At 45.1% G+C, this 21,122-nt stretch overlaps 1 protein-coding gene across 1 annotated transcript in view; it reads right to left on the reverse strand.

Moving 5' to 3' along the window:
• AP-2mu (adaptor protein complex 2, mu subunit) overlaps positions 1-21,122 on the reverse strand; it is a 72,730-nt gene that overhangs the window by 20,249 nt on the left and 31,359 nt on the right. The window contains exon 6 of the mRNA XM_070533427.1: positions 6,183-6,318. Coding sequence (XP_070389528.1) covers positions 6,183-6,318 — 136 coding nt within the window. The remainder of the gene's footprint in view (positions 1-6,182; positions 6,319-21,122) is intronic.

Below are 21,122 nucleotides of genomic sequence, written 5' to 3' on the forward strand. Positions count from 1 at the left end.
GAACAAAGAGAAAGGCTATGCAACACTGAAGTTTGCTCACCACCTGCTTGGTGCACATACTCATCCAATGACTACTAAAAGTTAAAAAAAAAATGCTAAACAGCTTTTGATGGTGTCCAGCTTTCCTGTTTTCAAAGTACTCATCACGACACGGATACCCCAATGCCTGAAAAAAGAGCCAATAATACAGACAATTATAGCCTATCTATAAGGCAGGTGACATTTGTGCAGCTGCTTGTGTAATAGAAAGCCGGTAGACATCCTGCACCCAACTGGCTGCATATAGCCATAGTACCAAATTTCTCAAGCTTTTTTTAATAACCTCGAGGCTTCTGCCCCATTCATCACTAGCAGTATAATACAGTAGAGGATGTGGGATGCAGCGGAGGATGTGGCCATTAGTCAGCACTATATATGCCTCAACAGTTCTAACCTCACTAAGGCCAATAATATCCCAGGCAATACCTGATATCTCCTCGAAGAGTCCTGCTAAGCTAGCTTCAGTCGAGAGAGTTCAGGTGGTAAACGTTGCCAGGATCAGTTTCCTCACACTTATACATGTTCACTAATACTACTCTCTCCTATATCTCCTTGCATTAAGGCCACCTAACGTGCATGGTAAAGCCCCAACCGTGCCACTTCACCATGGCTGTAGTACCACAATGTTGATCGAGCATTGCGACAATTCAAAAGTATGGCCCCATCAAGTGCTGCTATCGAAGCACCATAGCAGCGTCGGTCAAAATGGGCTCCATTGCAGCACAGTAAAGCCAGCCTGTTTTAAAAGTCGCCCCACAAGACTGCATCATAGGGACATGGTTGCTGCGGCTCTGTGCCCGCATCTGCCACCTGTGTTTTCTTGTGTGGCATTGCAAAATTGCCACAGTACACGGCTGAAACAGCTTTAGCTGCTGTGTGGTGGGCATTCCAAATAGTCGCAACGGCAGCGAAATGGTGCACCGTTCTGTGCAATGGCACATGAAAAATTAGCCACTAGCCACGTACTACAGCGGCTACGCCAATGCAGTTGTGCAATTCTATGTGGTCACAAGAACACATTTTCTTCGTGCAGTAAATCCTTAACTCTTAGTGCTCATTTAAAATGTGCTAATTTCTAATGTTTTTTTCTGTGTTAACATTTTATCTTAAGACTTAGTAATTGCAATGCGATTAGTATGTACTGCAACATAAAATTATAGCCTGATAATTGGTGTTTTGAATGGATGTATAGCAGTAATAATTACTCCGACAATTTGTGAATTCTTGAATGAAAAAACCAGTCAAAAACACGAAGGACAAGAGGAGAGGTTCACACCACAACGACAGTCGTTGTGGTGTGAACCTCTCCTCTTGTCCTTTGTGTTTTTGACTGGTTTTTTCGTTCAATTATGTACCAACTGGCCCAGATTTCAACCCTTTTGAGAATTCTAACACGAGACTTCAAAGAAGCACTTTAGGGACACAAATAAAAGTAACATTTGCTATATTTTGTTTAAGTACTCCGAGCAAAAAATATCTGAAACATACAAAATATTCACCTGGTTCCTAGTTCCCAACTTTTGTAGGTCAGATCACACAAAAAATTATTATGCAGAATTGTTAGCGCCAATACTAGCCGTAGTGATGCCCGTGCTAAATGGAAAGCAATAGCTTCGCAGATGTGAAAACTTGACAAGTTCTGTTGTACAGAAGCATTTTTTACTCATTGCAGCAGGGACCTGGTTTGTTACTGCATTCTTTAGGCTCGCAAAGCAACGGTTGTTAGAACACTAAGCACGTAAAAGACTCCTCATGCTTGAGTGTTGCATTATATTGCTTTTAGGTAGTTCCGCTTTTATAGTTCCGCTGGCACTATAGCCTCCACACGCTTCGTTCAGTTTCTGTACAGTGCTGTACACTAATGTGGAATGTAGCAAAATATTGTACAATAATGGATAAGGGCACTTGAACAGGCAGTGTACAAAATGTAAGGGATTATACAGATAGTCGAGTTTCGTTCAAAAGTCTGGAATCAGCTGCACGCTCTTGTGCAAGTGAAATCCCCAAACAATGGGAAGGATTGCTTGCAATAATTTGTAGGTATGTTGTCGAAGCGCTGGTGGATAAAAGTGACCCATGGCAATAAAAATAAAGTTGCACTATATTAGTCCAACACATCAAAATAGTGTGCACTCATGAACATCTACTGTTGTTTGAGGCACTTAAAAAACCTACACATTGGATTAGAAAATTGACAAACCAACAGAACCTTCTGTGTCTTTACTGCTGCCATCATTTAAAAATTTGCCGTATTTATTCGAATCTAGGCCAATAGTTTTTTCCAAATAATCATACACAAAACTCTAGAGTCGGCTTAGATTCGAGGATCATAAAATACGCGCCACTTTGTAACTGAAACGGATAAATAAGGTCCATAACTAACGCCACCTAGAAAAGTCAGTATCACAGCCACTACTATCCGGGCCAGTAGCCAACTGAAGTACAAGAGCGATGTCGCTTTGACGTGTGTCATATTAGAGCTGGTTCTATGGTATCGGCACGCGGTGTGGCTTTATCGTAATGGCACACCATAGTGCTGCTTTCAAACCGAAAGTTCTGCTAGCCGCAGAGGCATAGTAAGCCAGGCGGGACTTCAGCTTCAACAAGAAAAACGTCCGTCGTTGGAAGCAAAAAGGAGAGACACGTTTGCGTGTACCACAACAAGGAGATGACAGCAATAAGGAAGATAAGCACGCAATAACAGAGAGGAGCTGTTCACCGAGATCGTGCCGCGTTTGACGCATGCATTGGTGAACGGACGCGAACATGCATGCATCCGCAAGTGTACGTGTGGTCGAGGCTAACGGTGGTGACGACATCGAGTGAGCGTGGCATGTTCATATTAAATAAATGCTGTTATTTTGCGAATGCTGTCCTCACTTTTTTGTTCGGCCTACATTCGAGGTAACTTTTTAAAATTTTTTCTGGCTTCAGACATTTGGGGGTCGGCTTAGAATTGGGGCCGGCCTAGATTCGAGTAAATATGGCACGTTGCACCATCGACCAATGCGCATAGTTTGAGTCTTTATGGACGTGCTAGAACTGGAGGCTAGTTTTGACTACACAGTAAAACCTCATTAAACCGTACCCACTTAAACACTAGTTTTGTTTTAAAAGTAGTGAAGTCAAATCCCCGACTCAGTGGCCATTGAACATAATGTGTTTTGTATCCGCATAAAAAGTACCAGCTTTTTGCATACGTGTGTTAAGATGTCGTGTTTGCACATTTCACCGCGCAAACACGGTAGTGCATCATCTCCATCGGGCGGCCCGGCAGAACAACAAGCCTCAGAGATCGGAACAACGGCCTCCAAGTGCCCTGTGCATTTGTGCGTGAAGCCACATTATCATTTTGGCACCATGCCAGAGAGCATTGTGGTGTCGTGCAAGCGGGGACTCGCGTCAAGCCGAAGCTCGGATAAAAAGACGCTGGGTGCTAAGCATAGAAGAAAAATTATACATTGTTCGTGCTATCGAACGTGACACGAAGTTGGCACTGGCATGCAACAGGGATCTGCTGTTGACTACAGTGTGTGGCATTTGGAACGCGAAGTTGTTTGGCAGCGCTGCTGCGACTGCTAAGAAATGTCGGCTACAAGGTTCGACTTTTCGCCATCATTGCCGAAGTGTCAACTAGCGGCAGTGATGAGGACGACACTGAAACCGATAGCATGGGCGATTCAGGCCCAACAGTGGAAGAAGCTGCACGTTACGTCAGCCTCATTAATGCAATTGTTGCAAAGAGAACAGCACCCCACAATGAAAAAGGCGTCCCGCGACTTCTGCAGCGCTACCGCGCGTGCGTGCATGTAGAATACGTAACGTGAACAAGGAATCTGCCATGCGAGTGTTTGCCGAGAAGAGGGGCTGGCTGGAAAGCTGGCACGTAGCTTCAGTAAGTTTGAGGTCACTGTCGTCGCTGATAGGCCGCCGCGGCATCAAATGAAAACACTTGTCGAGCGAAGTGAATAAATACTGCATGTTTTTTTACCCTTTCATCGCACTCTCTCCGAGTTTAGTGTTCCGTTTTTGACAGGTAAGTGGGCGCGATCTCATGCTATTTCGGTTAAACAGCACTACCACTTAGTACATACTTTTTCCGAGCTCTGGCCAACTACAGCTTAACGAGGTTTCACTGTACCTCCAGTCGAAGTTTCCTTTTTCCAAACTCCCAATGTGCCGAAAATTGTCAAATATGACAACTTGTTAAAGTTCAGTCATCATTTTAGACTGCATAATGCTGCTAGTAGAAGCATTCCAATGGAAATGTTTAACATACAGAAAAACTCAAATTGATCGATTTCTACAGGCACAGTAACGAGAGAGTTCAGTCTGCACATACATCTCACCATATGAGATTCACATGACACTGCATATCAATGCATGGGTACATGTATTTCCTTGCAGCCCATTCTTTGGAAGCACATTCAGCTCTTACACCAAATGGTTGCAGCCAAGGAGTGCGATGCAGCAGTGCTGTGTTTGTAGTTCTCAAATTTGGGCATTCGCACCTTTGAGCTGCTACAAGTCATAACCGGGTGCACATTTAGTGAAAATTTCGCTGGAAGCTTGGCAGTTGCTTAGCTAGCAAAGGAATCCGAAAGGTTTACAGACACTACGTCACCATACAGTGGTATATGTGCTCAGAGTGCACTGCACTTTCAGTTATCATAATCAGACATTAGAATAAAAACGAAGCATATAAACGTGAAGTGAGAACAGTATTGAAATGCATACTACCCCATGCGCCCCATATTTCAGGTCAGACTGTTCTGCTTCAGATGTTGCCAGTGAAGTATTTGCCACTGGTAGCTCTGTATGGTGCTTACTAGGTGCCCATACTCTAAGCAATTCGCCATTCCGAACCTACACACACTGTATAAAGCAAATGACATGTTTTCAGGCACTAGTGGACCGTCAAGAGTCTCCCAACATGCCTCGATATTTGGACACGAGGTTAAATGTTTGCAGCAGACCACCAACTGAACTATGATGCAGTAGAACTTTGTTGACACGATCCCATTTCATATCATTTCCCAGTGCCAACACTCCTGATCATGAACACAAAAATTGATGCAATAAATCTGGTTTTTTACCCGTTGCGTTCCCGGAAAGTGCACATATTTCAGCACCAACATTCAGTACATCGCCCAACTGCGATCACAATATACGTCTTCTAGCCACTGCAGATCTCGTGTGAACAAAAAAAAAAGGCGAGGCACGCGTGAGTCAGCAGTAGGCATCTACCACAGCAGCCTCCTCGCAGTGCTCACCCACCCATATCATGAGGAAACGCCGGCATGCACCCGCTTCCCTCTCCCTGTACCAGCAAATCTCTTGAGTAGTTGGGTGTCGCATTCATGGCTATAACTGCCAATCCTATTGCGATAAGTATGTTTCACAATGAGTGTGGCATAGTGCCATTCGAAGCCTGTACTACTGCATGCTTTTAATAGGTTATAACTCAAACGCACCACAGTTCTGCCTTTCCTTGCTGCAGGTGGTACGATGTGAGCATCATGTTTCACTCTCGCAATATCAGTGTCCCCCACCAGCTTGATTTCGTTTTTGTATCCCATCACTTCAAACACTACAGCTACGCAATACCAAACAAAGCCTGTCGCACCAGCATCTCGTGCCGCAGGGATTCCCGCCAAGTGGGCATGTCAATACTTCCTTCCAAAATACCCCACTCAAAGAAGCTCCTGATCTAGGCCAATTCGAGGAGCACAAATGTAAGCTTACGGAAGCTGCAAAAATGACAATGCATGTCTCACGCGCCGCTCAAGCCCCACTGGCTCTGCACATGGAGTTTCGTGCTGTAAGGATGCACACAACACTTCCCGTTAGGTAGATTTCAGTTCCAGTTTGGTCTGCCATATTTTTTAGTAACTTTAGATCAAGTACTTTCCCAGTTAGTACGTTTCTTTTCTCACATTCTTTCCCAAAATGTACAAATGAGATTCTACTGTACAGGAGGCAAGTCTATCATCCTCAAGGAATGTAATGTAATAATGGTGCCACGGCACATAACGCATCGTGATGATGTCATGCATCACTTCCTTTTTTGTGCAGTCTCTTGAAAAACTTGACGTACATTTCAATCACGCCACACATTGAGTGATGCATCTTATGGCACTGACCTCGATCTTCTGCCCTATGAGAGATGGCTTAAAGTTGGACTTGAGCACCACCTTGACTTCCATCTTCGTGCGTCCCACTTCACGCACCAGTGGGATGATGCGGAATGGGAAGCTGATGTCCTTGGTGATGCGGTACCTGCCACGAGGAAAGGGTGGCATAGTCTATCTTTCACATCCAATTAATGACTCTGTAGAACTGTGCTTTATTAAGATACACAATGACACAGTGAAAAGCATGCGACAATGTGCACAAGAGCATAATCCAAACCTGAGGTGATGAAACTTGAATATGGAAGCCTAAAGGGAAACTAAGAAACCCTTACATTCCAAGAAATGGACACCATCACAATTCTACATGAATTCACAATTTCTTTTCTCTCTTTCACTGCCTCATTCAGCCACTTATTACAAAGGCACAAGAGGTAATGAGAATGAAATATAGACATGATTGATAATTCTGAGAGTACCACCAGGCCTCAACCTCATACTGATGCATTATGATGCAAATATTTGATGTAGTTTTTATACTGTGGAGCAGCATGATGCAGGAACTTCCACATGCACATCTGCAGGTTACTGAGAATTTCTTGGTGTGAATAGCCAGGGTGCCAGTGAGGTCAATTCACAGCTCTTATCTGCTCTGGTGTATGTAGTGCCATTTAACTCAAAAAGTAACCTATACAGTAAACATCTGTGCATTCAACTCCGGTTCATTTGATTACGGCTGAAGGTTCCAGCCAGCCTCCTTTCTATAAGCAAAGATTTTCGTTATTTCCATCTTGAAATTGGCCCTCACCAGGCAATACGAACGTGATCAAACGTGAAGATGACGTTTGAACTTCTGGAACCATGAACATTTCATAATCAGTTGTTTAATTCATCTGATTTCTCATTACCGCATCTGAACATAAGGAGCCTCCAGAAACATTGCAATGAATTTGTTCACCTTTGTGAAACATCACACCACATGTTTCACTTCATTGCTTTATCAGAAACTTGGTTGCTATCTGAAAACACTTGTCAAACATATCCACTCCCTGGCTTTCACCTGGAGCTCACTTGTAGACAAGGCTTGCTGTCAAGTACCACAAGTAACGAAACTGCATGCGTGGGGAGGGGGGTGGTGGTGGAGGGGTCTAGTCCTTTACGCAAGACGCAATATACAGAGTTAAAAACACAGCTTTTAAATCTACATGGTGTGAAGTACTCATTATTGAAATACCACGAGATAAAGCAGCCAGAAGCCTTATACAGTTGAATCTCGATAATTCGAATTGGAAAGTGCCTCAAAATTTGTTCGAAAGAAAAGAAGTTTGAATTAAAACAAGGGCTTGTTTTCGAAGTATACATGCTATGGAGCATAGCACGATGCACAAATGGTGCAACGAATGAAATATTGTGGCACGCAAGCACACACAATAAAGTGGACTGAGACAGTGTGAATTAACATTGTGGACAGAACTAACATAAGCTTAGACAGAAATTGATCAACCACGGGCATTTTCACTGACGTAACTAAGGCTTTTGGTCTTGTGAACAGTATGGTATTCGTGGAGGACTCTCAAGCTAATTAGCACATATTTGAGAAACTGGCAGCAGTATGTAGTAAACAATATGTCGTCATCCTGAACGATAATAGTGGAATTCCTCAGGGATCCGTATTCGGCCCTTTTCTTTTTGTAGCATACGTATATTTACCCGACTATTCCTCAGAAGACAGAATTTTATACATGTACAATACCAATATTTTCCTGACAGATGGCAGGGAAACAAATCTAAAAAAAGGCAATGATGTCCTGTTAAATCTATCTAACTGACTTCAATCTAACTCTTCTCAGAAGCACAATTTACCTATGTAGTTTTCGGTGCAAAAAACACCCGACTAAAGAACACTAAATCATTAAACTTCAACAACTCTCCTTTACGAAGTTAACGAGACGAAATTTTTCATCTACCCCGACAGTCAACTAAAGTGGCATAAAAATATCCATGAAACTACACTAACCATCTATAAGAAAATCCTAATACTGTATGAACTACGTTACATATTTCCTTTGAACACACTCCGTACTCTTTAGGCCAGTTTTATACATTCACATACTACGTATGCTATTACCATATAAGGACTTGCGTACCTTACCACTTTACTGCCAATTATTGCAGCACAAAATAATGTTTTGAGCTATTCTCTTCCTAAAAAGATCAATCAATAAATCACATTCGTGTACACATTAATATACTATCCATGAGACACTGCATTGATTACCACATTCTCGTTTTGCTTAAGAAAATTATGCACAAAATTATACTATGTCCTTCTGCAAAATGATCAAAATATCACATACCCTCTATGATCAGTAACCTCAGTATGATAACCATTCTAAAATCTCGCACCAATTATGGGTCATTTACAATTTCACATGCCGCATCGAAGCTCTGGTATAAATTACCAACAGATCTAACAGCACAACAGCCAATTATCAGCCACAAAACACTCTTTTTTATGCTCACGCCACTTGCTCAATGACCATGTACAATATTTTACTGTCTCACACATTGTTTTTTTCTCACATGCTCTAGTGTTTATATAACAGCACATAACATAGCGGCCTCCTTCCCAACTCCTACAAGAGTTATACGCCTCGTGCACCGCCTATAGAGGTGCCACTGATAGCCACCTAGCGGGCGCTTCCAACAGTACGCGCGGGAGCAGTAGCAGACGACAATACTTTGCAGCAAGGGTGGCTGAAGTTTGCGGCTGCAATTTGTCCTTTGTTCGGGTGCAAGACTGCTTCTTCTGCAGTGACAGCTGTAGGGAAGACGCAGATCTCTGTGGGAGCGGGTATCAACCCGATGTTACCGGTGTTTGGGACAACATGGTCCACATACGTGCCAGGTGCGTCCCGCAGACAAACGCCATGAAGACCATTTACATGAAGTGGAGCTCATGTGAACTAGCCGACAAATTTTGTTGAATAATGCGATGTCTCGACCGTGTTTCTTTTTAATTCTAGCCTTGCCGTAATGCTGCTTCTGTACCTCAATAATAAGCACCCGTCGTTAGTGCAGACTTGGAAAACAAATCCGCAGGGTGCGATGCCTTTAGCGAAATGCCTTTAAATCGCATGCTGTACTGCAGACGAACTTCGTCGCTTATGCCTCTATGATCGAGTAAAAAAAAACAACACCGAAGCGACAAAGGATGAGAACAAGAAATTTCCCGCTGAAGCGACGATCCATTGCTACCGTTGCTCCTGCTGATGAGGCTTTGCGAGGAATGATTAGAACCGTATCGCCGGCACGTTCTCGCCGGTATTTGAGTCCCCCACCCTGCAACAATTCGACATTTCTTGAAGCTTTGGCCATCCCACACATGCGAAGGTTGTTGCCTATTTTGCTCTGAAAACACGAATAAGACGGAGAAGCACTACCAGCGACACAACCAACTACGGCGTGCTACGGTGCGCGGCTCGCTCCTCTCCTGTCTGCGATGTCTGCATATGCCGTTGCGATTTTTCTGCCGATGAATACATGTGACGTCGCCGAATAAGCGTAGTCAAAGTCGCCTGAAGAAGAGTAATTGCGAACTTATTGATAGAAACGCGTACATGATTCAACGAAGTCCCCAAATGCATGGGTTAGCACTGTACCGCCGATGAACTGCTGTTTGCGCTGCAGTTTTTGCAATTTTACATTCCCCAAGGGAACTGCTTGGAAACGTACGAAGCTAAAGTCTGACTAACTTTTCAGTACTTTTTTTTAATGTTACTAGAGAGAGGTGCCACATGATATATTTAAAGGCAGGGCAGCGCCAGTCAAAGTAGATGAGCGCTGGCGGCAAGGCCGGGTTTAGTCCTCTGCGGCGTAAGCATAAGAAATAATTCAGTTGAGTACAAAATTCACTTGCAAGAAGCGACTACGTTGTAAAACAAACAAATCACTCGGCGTGTTAAGTCTGCTCAGACAGCATCAAGGTGTGGTGACTTACCAAACGTGACGCGAACTATTCCACGAAATATGGAACAAAAATACCATATGCAGCAACTATTAGCAATCCTCGCCCTGAGCTACCTATTTTCTAAACACATTTCCCCAAAAACCACGATATCTAAGATGCCCTCGGGCGAAATGAATAAAGCTGTAAAAGAAGCACTTGCTTGGTGTCATTCCGATAAGACACAGCGTGTATTATACCCTTTACAAACAAGGCAGGGTGAAAACCTCGCAGCTTAAAAGAATCAACAAGAGTTATGCATGAAGCAACTAGCAACAGTTAAACATATGCGAAGCCACGCATAAAATAGATGTAAAAACATAAAGTGCGTGACAGGTGGTGCGAGGATTTACCCGGTCACATAAAACTAACAATTTCAGTTCTTGCAAACTTCTGTAGCTTTAACATACAACACAATGCGCTCATGCAGTCATGCTGCCTAGCTAGCCCAACGCGGTAAAGAAGCGGAGAACAATATAAGCGGCAAACGGCATTCCGAACTTTAGCGAAATGCCTTTAAATCGCATGCTGTACTGCAGACGAACTTCGTCGCTTATGCCTCTAACTATGATCGAGTAAAAAAAAACAACACCGAAGCGACAAAGGATGAGAACAAGAAATTTCCCGCTGAAGCGACGATCCATTGCTACCGTTGCTCCTGCTGATGATGCTTTGCGGGGAATGATTAGAACCGTATCGCCGGCACGTTCTCGCCGGTATTTGAGTCCCCCACCCTGCAACAATTCGACATTCCTTGAAGCTTTGGCCATCCCACACATGCGAAGGTTGTTGCCTATTTTGCTCTGAAAACACGAATAAGACGGAGAAGCACTACCAGCGACACAACCAACTACGGCGTGCTACGGTGCGCGGCTCGCTCCTCTCCTGTGTGTTCTACGCAAGGCCGCCACCAGTGGCGCGGCCATCGGCGTGCACTACGCGTATAGGGCCCCACCCTTATACCATACACAATGTATATCTTCGTGTGAGCAATAAATAACTTGAAAAAAGAACTTCATTGGTCAGCATGCACATGCTCAAATCCAATGACTAAGGACATTGGAAGTGCTGAAAGTACAGTACCTTGTCACAAATTTTCAACCTGCCCCTGGCAGACCTTTCAAGTGGAAACGACAGCTCACAATGAATGTTTACCATATATGCCAGGTTCTAAGAACCAAGAAAACATGCACTTATCTTCAACTGCCGTTTTTCCAAAATGCGTGCAAAAATTGCCAGGATATTACAAGCAAATGTGAATCCAAAAGTGCAGTGTGGCATTGGCCATAGCCACCATCATCACCATTCTTATTACAAGGTGAGGAAAGAACAAGTTTTCTCACAGACTGGCTGTAATGATATGCTGCTCATTCAAAATAAATTTTACGTGCTAAGCTAGTCACAACAAAGGTACATCATGTGTTTTTAGCATTTAGGGGCCTTGGAATGCATGATGAACTAGCAAAGGGACTAGCAAAGCAACTAGCATGGTCTGCCATCCCGTTCATGACGGCTGTGGAGTCATTCAAGAAATGCTCTATCAAAAGCAGATGACCATGCTTAGGATGTCATGATCCACTAAGATCAAGAGTAGGCTGTGAGGGATGACTGAAAGGGGCACTAGGCATCAACAAATTTCCATTCTGTGAAGGTAAACTCAGTAGATTTAATAGTTTCTTCATAGGCAGAATCAGAGGCACATTTTTATAATCTGCAGGTTACATTTGGTTGGTTACACTGCAGGTTACACTGCAGTATAAAGCAAAGCTGTTTGCAGTTATTTCTGCCTCCTAATTTGACTCTCCAAACAGTTCAATTCCATAGGTCCCATCAAAGTGAAATTCCAGGAAGTCAACTATAATTAAACTGCAGCTACATAAGAAAAACTGCTTGAATGCAATGTCCAAAACATGAATTTTGTAATTATTTTTACTGTGTATATTAACCTCTTCTTGCCTGTCACAATTTTACGACATACAAAATATGAGCTCATAAATCCAAACGGGATGCTCAAAGGGGTCCTCAACAACACATCGGGCTTGGTGAAAAAAAATTCAGTCTGCGGACAGCATACGGCGCTGTGAATGCTGTAGCCAGGAAGGAGGAGCGAGCCGGCCAGACGAGGAGTCACATATGCACACACAGTCTCGTACGTGTTCTATCTCCAGAAGAAGAGTGGGCGCTGCCAGATCGCCAACCACGCGCCGTCACGGGGAACTATGTCTCCCCGCTTTCACTAGATGGCAGCATATACAACATCTACCCAACAGAGCAAGTGAAGTTCATTGCAGCAGGCGGCTTCACGCACCTCCCACTTCTAGTATGCATGTGGGAAGTGTCTTGGCAACATGAACGGGCATCTGCTACATCATCACTGATACAAACACTTTCTGTGTTGGTTTTAGCAGGGGAATAGTGAACTAGCTGGGTCCTGTTCCTGCATACAGCACCAGTGCCCGTGTTAACCCAATAGGACCGAGGCTCATCGGCTGGGGCTTGTACTGTCACTTTGCACTTGAGGTCTGTCAACCAGACGTCTCCGTAGAACAGCTCTGGCAAGTCGTGGACTCCGACATCTGTCGAAGTCTTTCCTTTGACGTTTCCGGTACTGTTCCTCGAACTTCCGAAGGCTCTCTTGATCCGGCAGTTTGGGTGTCAGCTCGGTGGAACTAAGAGGAAGCTTGGTTCTTCGCCGAAGACCCATCAGTAGTTCCACAGGGCTATACCCATTCTTCAAAAAAGTTGACCTGTAGGCTAGAAGCGTCTAGTAAGAGCCTTTCATCTTTGTCATGGAAGTCTTGATTTTTACCGCAGATCAGCAAGTCCACTGCCCTGAGGACAGTGAGTGCTAGAGGTAATGTGCTTGAAGGCGTAGTCCTGAGCGAACAGTGAAAACTCAGTCGACGAAAAGTGGGGGCCGTTGTCAGGAACCATGTCCTCAGAAATCCCGTGGTGTGCAAAAAATGACTTGCAGTGGTTGAATACAGCTGCGGACGTAAGCTCCTCGAGCCAAGCCAGTTCAGGGTATCTTGAATAATAATCTGTTGCTATCAACTACCACTTAATAAAGTTTTTCATCCATCCTAATAAAGTTTTTCATCCATCAACTACCACTGGTTCTTATAGTGAAACAAGTCCATTGTAATGCGTTGCCAGGGTCTTTCTGGAAATTCGGAACCTTTTAGTGGCATTTTCCTGTAATTTGTTTCGACGCATTGTTGACATTGCTTCACTAGGGATGTGACATGAGCTCCTATGTTGGGCCACCAGACAATCTCTGGCTCGAGCAAGTGTCTGTTATGCCAAAGTGTCCTTCATGAAAGAGTCGTAGGACTTCATTTTGGCAAGAAGCCGGAACGACAACTCGAGCAGCGTAAAGGAGTAAATCGTTTCCCAGGGCAAGCTGGTCTCGATGCTCGTAGAAGGGTTTTAGGGCCACTGGTAAATCTTGCCTGGAGGGCCACTTTTTCTTACTCCACCAGCGAAGCTGTGCACGATTATGTTTGTTGGGATGCCTTTAACCATTGAAGGCAGTGCTCCTTTATGGGTAAAGAGATTTTCAAAGAGCATAAGAAAGCTTCCACATTTTATTTGACCTCTGTGTCTTCTATTTTTTGGAGAGGTGCTCTGGAAAGAGTGTCTGCGGCTAGAAGGTCTTTGCCTGGAACAAATGCATTCTCGTACTGGTATCACATCATTCTCATCTTTAGCCTCTAATCTGGGTGTCAGGTCATCAAGGTTCTTCAAAGTGAAGATGGGAACCAACGGCTTATGGTCCGTCTCCAGCTTGAACAGCTTGCTGACAAGATAATCACCAAACTTGTCACATGCCCAGACTAAAGCAAGAGCCTCTTTCTCGATTTGGGAGTATCGCTTCTCGGTCTCCGAGAGTAATCATGAAGCATAAGTGATTATAGCACCCTGTTATAATCCTGATACCGGGATTGCAATATCAATAAATAAATAAATAAATAAATAAATAAATAAATAAATAAATAAATAAACAGAAAACATGCCATTTGGTTGATTCTGCCGGTTTAATGCACCAAGTCCAAAGGACAATGCATCTGTAGTGACGATTGTTTCTCTCGATGGATCATAAATTCCAAGGACGGGGCGAGACGAGAGCACCGACTTCCATCTGTTGAACGCCTGTTGTTGTAGAGCATCCCAAGCAAACTCTTGCTTCTTTGAAAGGAAAGAGTAAGTGGTTGCAGGACTTCAGAGAGATTGGGAACAAATCTGGCGAGGTATGTTGACATTCCAAGAATTCTCTGCAGCTCGGTCTTGTTTCTTGGGCGCTCTGTTTTCATAATGGCTTCAACTTTCTTTTTGTCGAGTTGTATTTCGTTTTCGTCTAGCCGGTGTCCAAGGAATGAGAGGCATTGGACATCGAACAAGCATTTGGTTTCGTTCAATGTCAGTCCAGCCTTGAAGAGTAGCTGCAGCACATTTCTGAGCATCTCCTTGTGCTCATGCTTATTTGAACTCCAGATAAGGATGTTGTCCAAGTCCATGTGACAGACAACCCCACTGATGCCTTGTAAAATGCATGACATCTGTTTCTGAAAGCGTTCAGGAGCAGACACAATTCCAAATGGTAACCGGTTGAAATAGAAGCATGCAAAAGGCGAGATGAACGTGGTAAGCTTTTCAGAACCTTCACAAAGTGGAATTTGCCAAAATCCAGAGTTAGCGTCCAGTTTGGAGAACGCTTTAGCTCCATGAAGAAGTTTGAGAGTGTGCTGCACACAAGGGATAAGATGACATTCTCTCAGAACGTGCTGGTTCAGTTCTGCGAAGTCGACGCAGATTTTCACGTCTCCAAAAGGCTTTGGGACGACTACAACTGGTGCACACCACTCAGTCGGCTTGTCAGCAGGTGATATGACGCCGAGTTTCTGCATTCTTTGTAGTTCCAACTGTCCTTTCGTACAGAGGAATTGGGATGCGCCTCGGAGAGCTGAGCGTGAAAGGTTTAGCTCCTGCTTTCAGCTGAATTCGATGTTCCTTGTGCAGCTTGCCGAGTCCCTGGAACAACGCTGGAAATTCTTTCGGATTTACTTTCTCAGCAATGGCGTTTACAAATGTGAACATCTGGAGTTCTTTGATCACTGGCAATGCCTAGCAACAGAGTGCGGACCTCGTTTAAGACGTAGACATCCTTAGTCATAGGGTCGCGGTAGATGAGCTCGAGTTGCGCCACTCCTGTGGCTGGAAGAAGCTTTCCGTCGGGACCATGTGGTTGGTGAGGAGGAGCAGAGAGAAAAGATCTGTCCTTGATCATCTGGAACACTTGCTTCGGGAGGACTGTTTCGTTGGAGCCAGTGTCAATTTTGAAACCTACTGGCTGACCATGAAAAAAGACTTGCCTCCCACGTTCCGGCATCCGACGTCTTGATTACTCCAAGGAATTCCGCTTCTAAATTGACTTGTTGAGTTTCGACCCAATCAAGGCACCGTGACATGCATACGGAGGCGTAATGACCCTTTTTTCGGTAATTCCTGCAGACTTCCGAGCGTGCTCGGCATAGAGTACGAGGGTGACACTCTTGACTGCACCAAATGCATAGTTTCTGCATGCTGTTTTTACCGGAGGATGAAGATGGCTTGTTTGCCCCGCATGAATAGCTGCTGCTTTTGTCCTGTTTCGAAGTACCCCAAGGGAATTGCAGAGCGGACACAACTTTGTTCACACATAGCACTTCCTGACGGAGCTCGACTTGTTGCTGACGGATGCTCTCGATCTGGCGGACGGAGCAAGAGCCTTCTGATGAGCGAGGTCTGCGTCGAGCTGTAGCCTGGCAGATAGCTGCTTATCTTTTATCCCATTTATGAGGTGGTCGCGCACGAACTTTTCACGAAGAGCGTCGAACTCGCAGTCTTTCGAAAGTCTGAAGTGCAGTACCGAAGTCTTCGGCCGACTCACCGTCTTTTTGCACTCTGGTGCTGAATCTGGCTCATTCAAAGATTTCGTTGCGTCACGAGATAAAGTATTTGTTTAACTGCTCCACGACTGCATCGAATTTCTTGGAGTTCTCTTGAGAGAGAGCAAAAGTGGTGTAGAGTAGCGCATCTACTCGATGCTTCTCGGGCTTAATGCACCACCCTAAAGAGGTTCGGAAACAAAATCTGTTTCTACTCCGGCCACTCGTTTGGCGACGAAAAGTTGAACACGTCCCGCGGTTGAATTACGAATGACGCCATAGTCTCGAACTTATGGTGTCACGTTGCTTGAGTACCGAAATGTGCGTATAGGGAGCAGCTCACCGGCGTTTCATTGCTGGCATCGTTCTTTGCACGGAGGAGGACTAGAAGCCGATGTCCACTGGTAGAACCTGTTCTTCTGACACCATAATGTAGTTACGAAGGAAGAGCGAGACGGCCAGACTAGGAGCCACATACGCACACGTTTAACACTTTGAGGGTCGAATTATTCAGAAAGAAACTTTCCCAGGTGGTCAAATTACTTTATTGATGATCTTGAAGGTACAAAATGTATAAAGTCATGAATAAATAGTAAAAAAAAAATGAACCGTATTTTGGTACCTACTACCTTCTTGCTGTTCTGTCGGCGCTGCGTCCAGAAGTACAAGGTGCCCTACATGACGATCCGACTGCCAGGCACCTCGGTTTCTCCTGGACGCTCGGGAGGATACAAGAAAGGTATTACTGGCCACGCCTAACCGCCGACGTTGCCCGTTACGTCAAGACATGCAGAGACTGTAGCAACACAAGACACCACCCACAAGCCCAGCGAGATTACTACAGCCGATCAAGCCTCCTTGCCGACCTTTTCAGCACACCAGGATGGACTTGTTGGGACCGTTTCCGACGTCAACATCTGGAAATAACTAGATCGTCATGGCAACGGACTACCTCACCTGCTTCGCTGAAACTAAAGCTCTGCCGAAAGGCAGCGCAGCCAAAGTGGCAAAATTCTTTGTCGAAAACATCCTGCTGCGACATGGCGCCCCAGCAGTCCTCATCACCGACAGAGGAACGGCCTTTACAGTGGAGCTCACCCAAGCCATTCTACAGTACAGTCAGACAAGGCACAGGAGGACAACTGCCAACCGCCCACAGCTGAATGGCCTTACGGAGCGCCTGATTAAGACCCTTGCCGACATGCTAGCAATGTACGTCGACGTCGAACACAAGACCTGGGATGCCGTCCTGCCGTACGTAAGCTTCGCTTACAACACGGCGGTGCAAGAAACACAGATCACGCCGTTTAAGCTGGTTTACGGCAGGAACCCGACGACCACGCTCGACGCCATGCTGCCGCACGTCACTGACGAGGAGAATCTTGATGTTGCTACCTATCTTCAGCGCGCCGAAGAAGCCCAACAGCTTGCCTGCCCACGGATCAAGAACCAGCCGCCTACCAACAGCCCAGCGACCGTGTTTGGGTATGGACCCCGATACGCCGACGAGGACCGAGTGAGGAACTATTGCGATGCTATTTCGGACCCTACAAAGTCATGCGACGTATTGGTGCACTGGACTATGAGGTCGTGCCAGACGGCATTTCGCATTCACAGCGGTGCCACTCACAATGTGTAGTGGTCCACGTGGCGAGTTTTAAGCCGTTTTATGGACGCTGACGAACTTATTTTGTTGTTTTCTTTGCTACGAGTGCTTTTCTTTATTACTTTCGTGTGTTTGCAGAATCGGGTCGATGCTTTTCAACCCTTTGAGGGTCGAATTATTTTGAAAAAGCTTTCCCAGGTGGTCAAATTACCGTATTTACACGATTGCAAGTCGACCCCTTTTTTTAAATTTGAAAGTCTGAAGTTGGGGGGTCGACTTACAATCGAAACCGAAACATGGCCCCGCCAAAAAAAAAGCGATACCAACGGCAGCTACAACGTAGTTAGAATTTTATGTTTGCTCTATGGCCCTACCCGTATCTTTTTGCTATCCCGCGTGTTTGTTCGCTTTTCAGAAGGGTTTTTCAACATTTTTGAGAGTTTTACAGTACTACATGCAACACTCATGGGGGGGTGTCGATAGTTGATGGAAGCGCCGCTGTTCCCATTTGCGGCGGCACCCTTAGAACGGCGTCGCTTGCAGGGAGTATCGGTAGTTCATGGAAGAGCAGACACCGCTCGCTGGTTTCTCTTTCTATGTTTGAAGGCATTGGTATTGACATGGTATTGGTTTGACGCGTTTTACTTGATTGCCGGCTACGTGCTACTTCTATGCTTCCCCAGTCGTCATGAGTGCACCAGGCCCACTGATCGTTCGGCACTCGTTCACAGCAGCGTTCAAGAGGGCTGCCATCCTTTACGCCGAAGAAACAAATCACTGCACAGCGGGCCGCAATTTCGATGTTTCTATACGGGTGGTGCGAGAGTGGCGACTGCAGCGAAGCGAAATTTTCACCTGAGATGACAAGTGAGAAATTTCTGACGTGCCAAAGTCTGGACGCTTTCCGGAGCTGTAGGCTAAGCTTGCGGCGTACATCGCTGAAATGCCTGATCAGTCCCTGCCAGTGAAGTGCGGCGTGGTCATGAAACAAGCCCGGACCTTTGCCTTAATTTTAAGGTTCTGCTCCGCCATGAGTACAACGAGTGGCTGGCGGCAGAAGACTGCGAAATTACGCCAACCGGACCTGTCAAAAGAGCCTTCCTGACGGCTGCGTGTGGTCTATAGAGTGCATTTGGCGTGGGCGGCTGTTCTGCAAGATGTCCTGGTGCGGTCGTTTGCCAAATTTGAAATTTCGCTGGACCACGACGCGCTGTGGGACCGCAGCAACGATGACGATGGCAGCACTAGTGAAGACGAGTAGTCCAGTGACCATGTCAGCTACTAATAAATTTTCGCCCTCGGGTATGCTCTTTTTAAAATTTTTTTCAGTCACGCGATATGGGGGGGTCGACTTACAATCGTGTAAATACGGTACTTTACTGCAGATCTTGAATGTACAAAATGTATAAAGTCGGGAATAAATAGTAAAAAATAATTAGGAACAGTATTTTGGTGTGGGCATCACTGAGAACTGCAACACGTTCAATAGTATTTCCGAGCGTGGTACTCCTTGAAACACGGGTCTACACACAGCGCCTTATTGCAATCTGCACACATAAAATGCGTGTCTGTTCTCTTGGAGCGAGGAGTTCTGTTGGCGCACACGACATCTCTGCGTGCGGCTGCCTTGGGCAGAGGTCTGAGGCACTCTCTCGCCTAAGCGCATTGCCGCAGAGAGCGAGAATACCTCGCGAACGGCGCTGATAAACAAGCTAAGAGCAGCGCCAATCAAGATAGAAAACTTCCACCACCCTGTAAGAGAGTGCCAACAAAGAAAAAAATTGATGTTTTGCGCGCCTCCGTTGCGATCACGCGGCGAAACCGAAACCGCCGAAGGGGCGTTGCCGCAGACTGAGTGACGCGCTGAAGCTAGCAATCAGTTCTGTTTATCTGCCCAAGAAGGTAGCACCAATTTCAAACGCATCTTGTAAGTGCTAAGAGGTGGCAGCACCTCCCGGTTAGCACGCATCGTCATTATGGCGCGAAATTTCAAACGGAGGGTCGGAACCGTACCCGTACGGCAAAGACCTTGCGGGACAAAAAACCGCCGCCGTACATGTACGGCAAAAACCTTCAAAGGGTTAAGAGGGGGGTATTACACGTGTACTTGTCTTTATCGGGCGACGCGTTTCACCGCCTAACAAATGTTATCGCACAGCGCAGGACGCGCATGCATGTATAGGAAGTTTCTGGAATGTTACTGATGGTTCCATCCCGATCCCGATGTGTAATCGGATTGCATGTGTGCACGACGCGAACAATGTAGAACTTTGTGGAAGGCACACAGGTCCTAGCGATTACTCTGGAACATTTGACGATTGATGTATAAAAGCCAACGCGCCTGACCCACTGATCAGATTTTCGACGATCACCGAGTGTATTCGCCGCTATCGTTCTTTGAGTGTAGCCTGCTTTTGAGGGCACAAGTTTGTCCAATAAAACACTAGTTTCGTTAATCACAGTTTTGCTGCCCTCTTCACCGTCACTACCATGTGACAGTATTTTAAAGCAACGGTAGCTCAACAAATTAATGCAGTATTTACTTGATTCTAATGTGCACATCTTATTCCAGGAAAATTAATCTGGAAGTTGCTCGGGTGGTGCAATCCCATACAAATACAAAACCTCAATCATGTCCACAGCGTTTTCAACAGCCTACCATCACAGTCAGCCTAGCCAGCACCATCACCATGGCAAGATGGCGACCATCAGCGTTCAACCTCAGCTTGAATACGCCACATCCGTCTGGTCTCCCCATCAGAAATACTTGATCAAAAAACTCAAATATATCCAGAATAGGGCTGCGCGTTTTATTTCACATTATGACTAACAAAAGCATAACACAAATTAAACTCGACCTCTCACTAGAACCCTTGCATGATCATGATATAATATAGCCCTGCTATCATTTCATAAATATGTCCATAATACAGCACAATCATTTTTGCCTCTTGAAGCTCATTACAGGTCACACTGGCTGTACAATCAGTTCAATTTCATGCACATCTATGGAAAGACTAATTCATTTAACTACTCTGCTCTTCCAAGAACCATTCGCCTTTGGAACAATTTTACTAACATCATCGCTCATGAGAGTGACCAGGAAAAATTCTGGCATCTTCTAGCAATACATTTTTGAAACTCTGCATAACCTAACGTGTTATTTTTTCTCGAGTTTCCCATTATTATTATGCTACTGCCCCTTAAATACTGTTTTATTATAGCCAAATATTGTCCCGCTCGCTCTAATTTTATTGGTTATATTTTACTTTGTGAAAATTTCTTGTTCACTGACCTCTTGCATTCAAAATCATTCGGTTTGTCGGTTGTACAATTTTTAACACCACATTACTGCATGTTAGCGCATTTTTACACTATTTTTTGTATATGTATTCACACATGTATTCTAATTA

Source organism: Dermacentor albipictus, chromosome 2 (assembly GCF_038994185.2).
Source record: "Dermacentor albipictus isolate Rhodes 1998 colony chromosome 2, USDA_Dalb.pri_finalv2, whole genome shotgun sequence".
NCBI lineage: Eukaryota > Metazoa > Arthropoda > Arachnida > Ixodida > Ixodidae > Dermacentor > Dermacentor albipictus.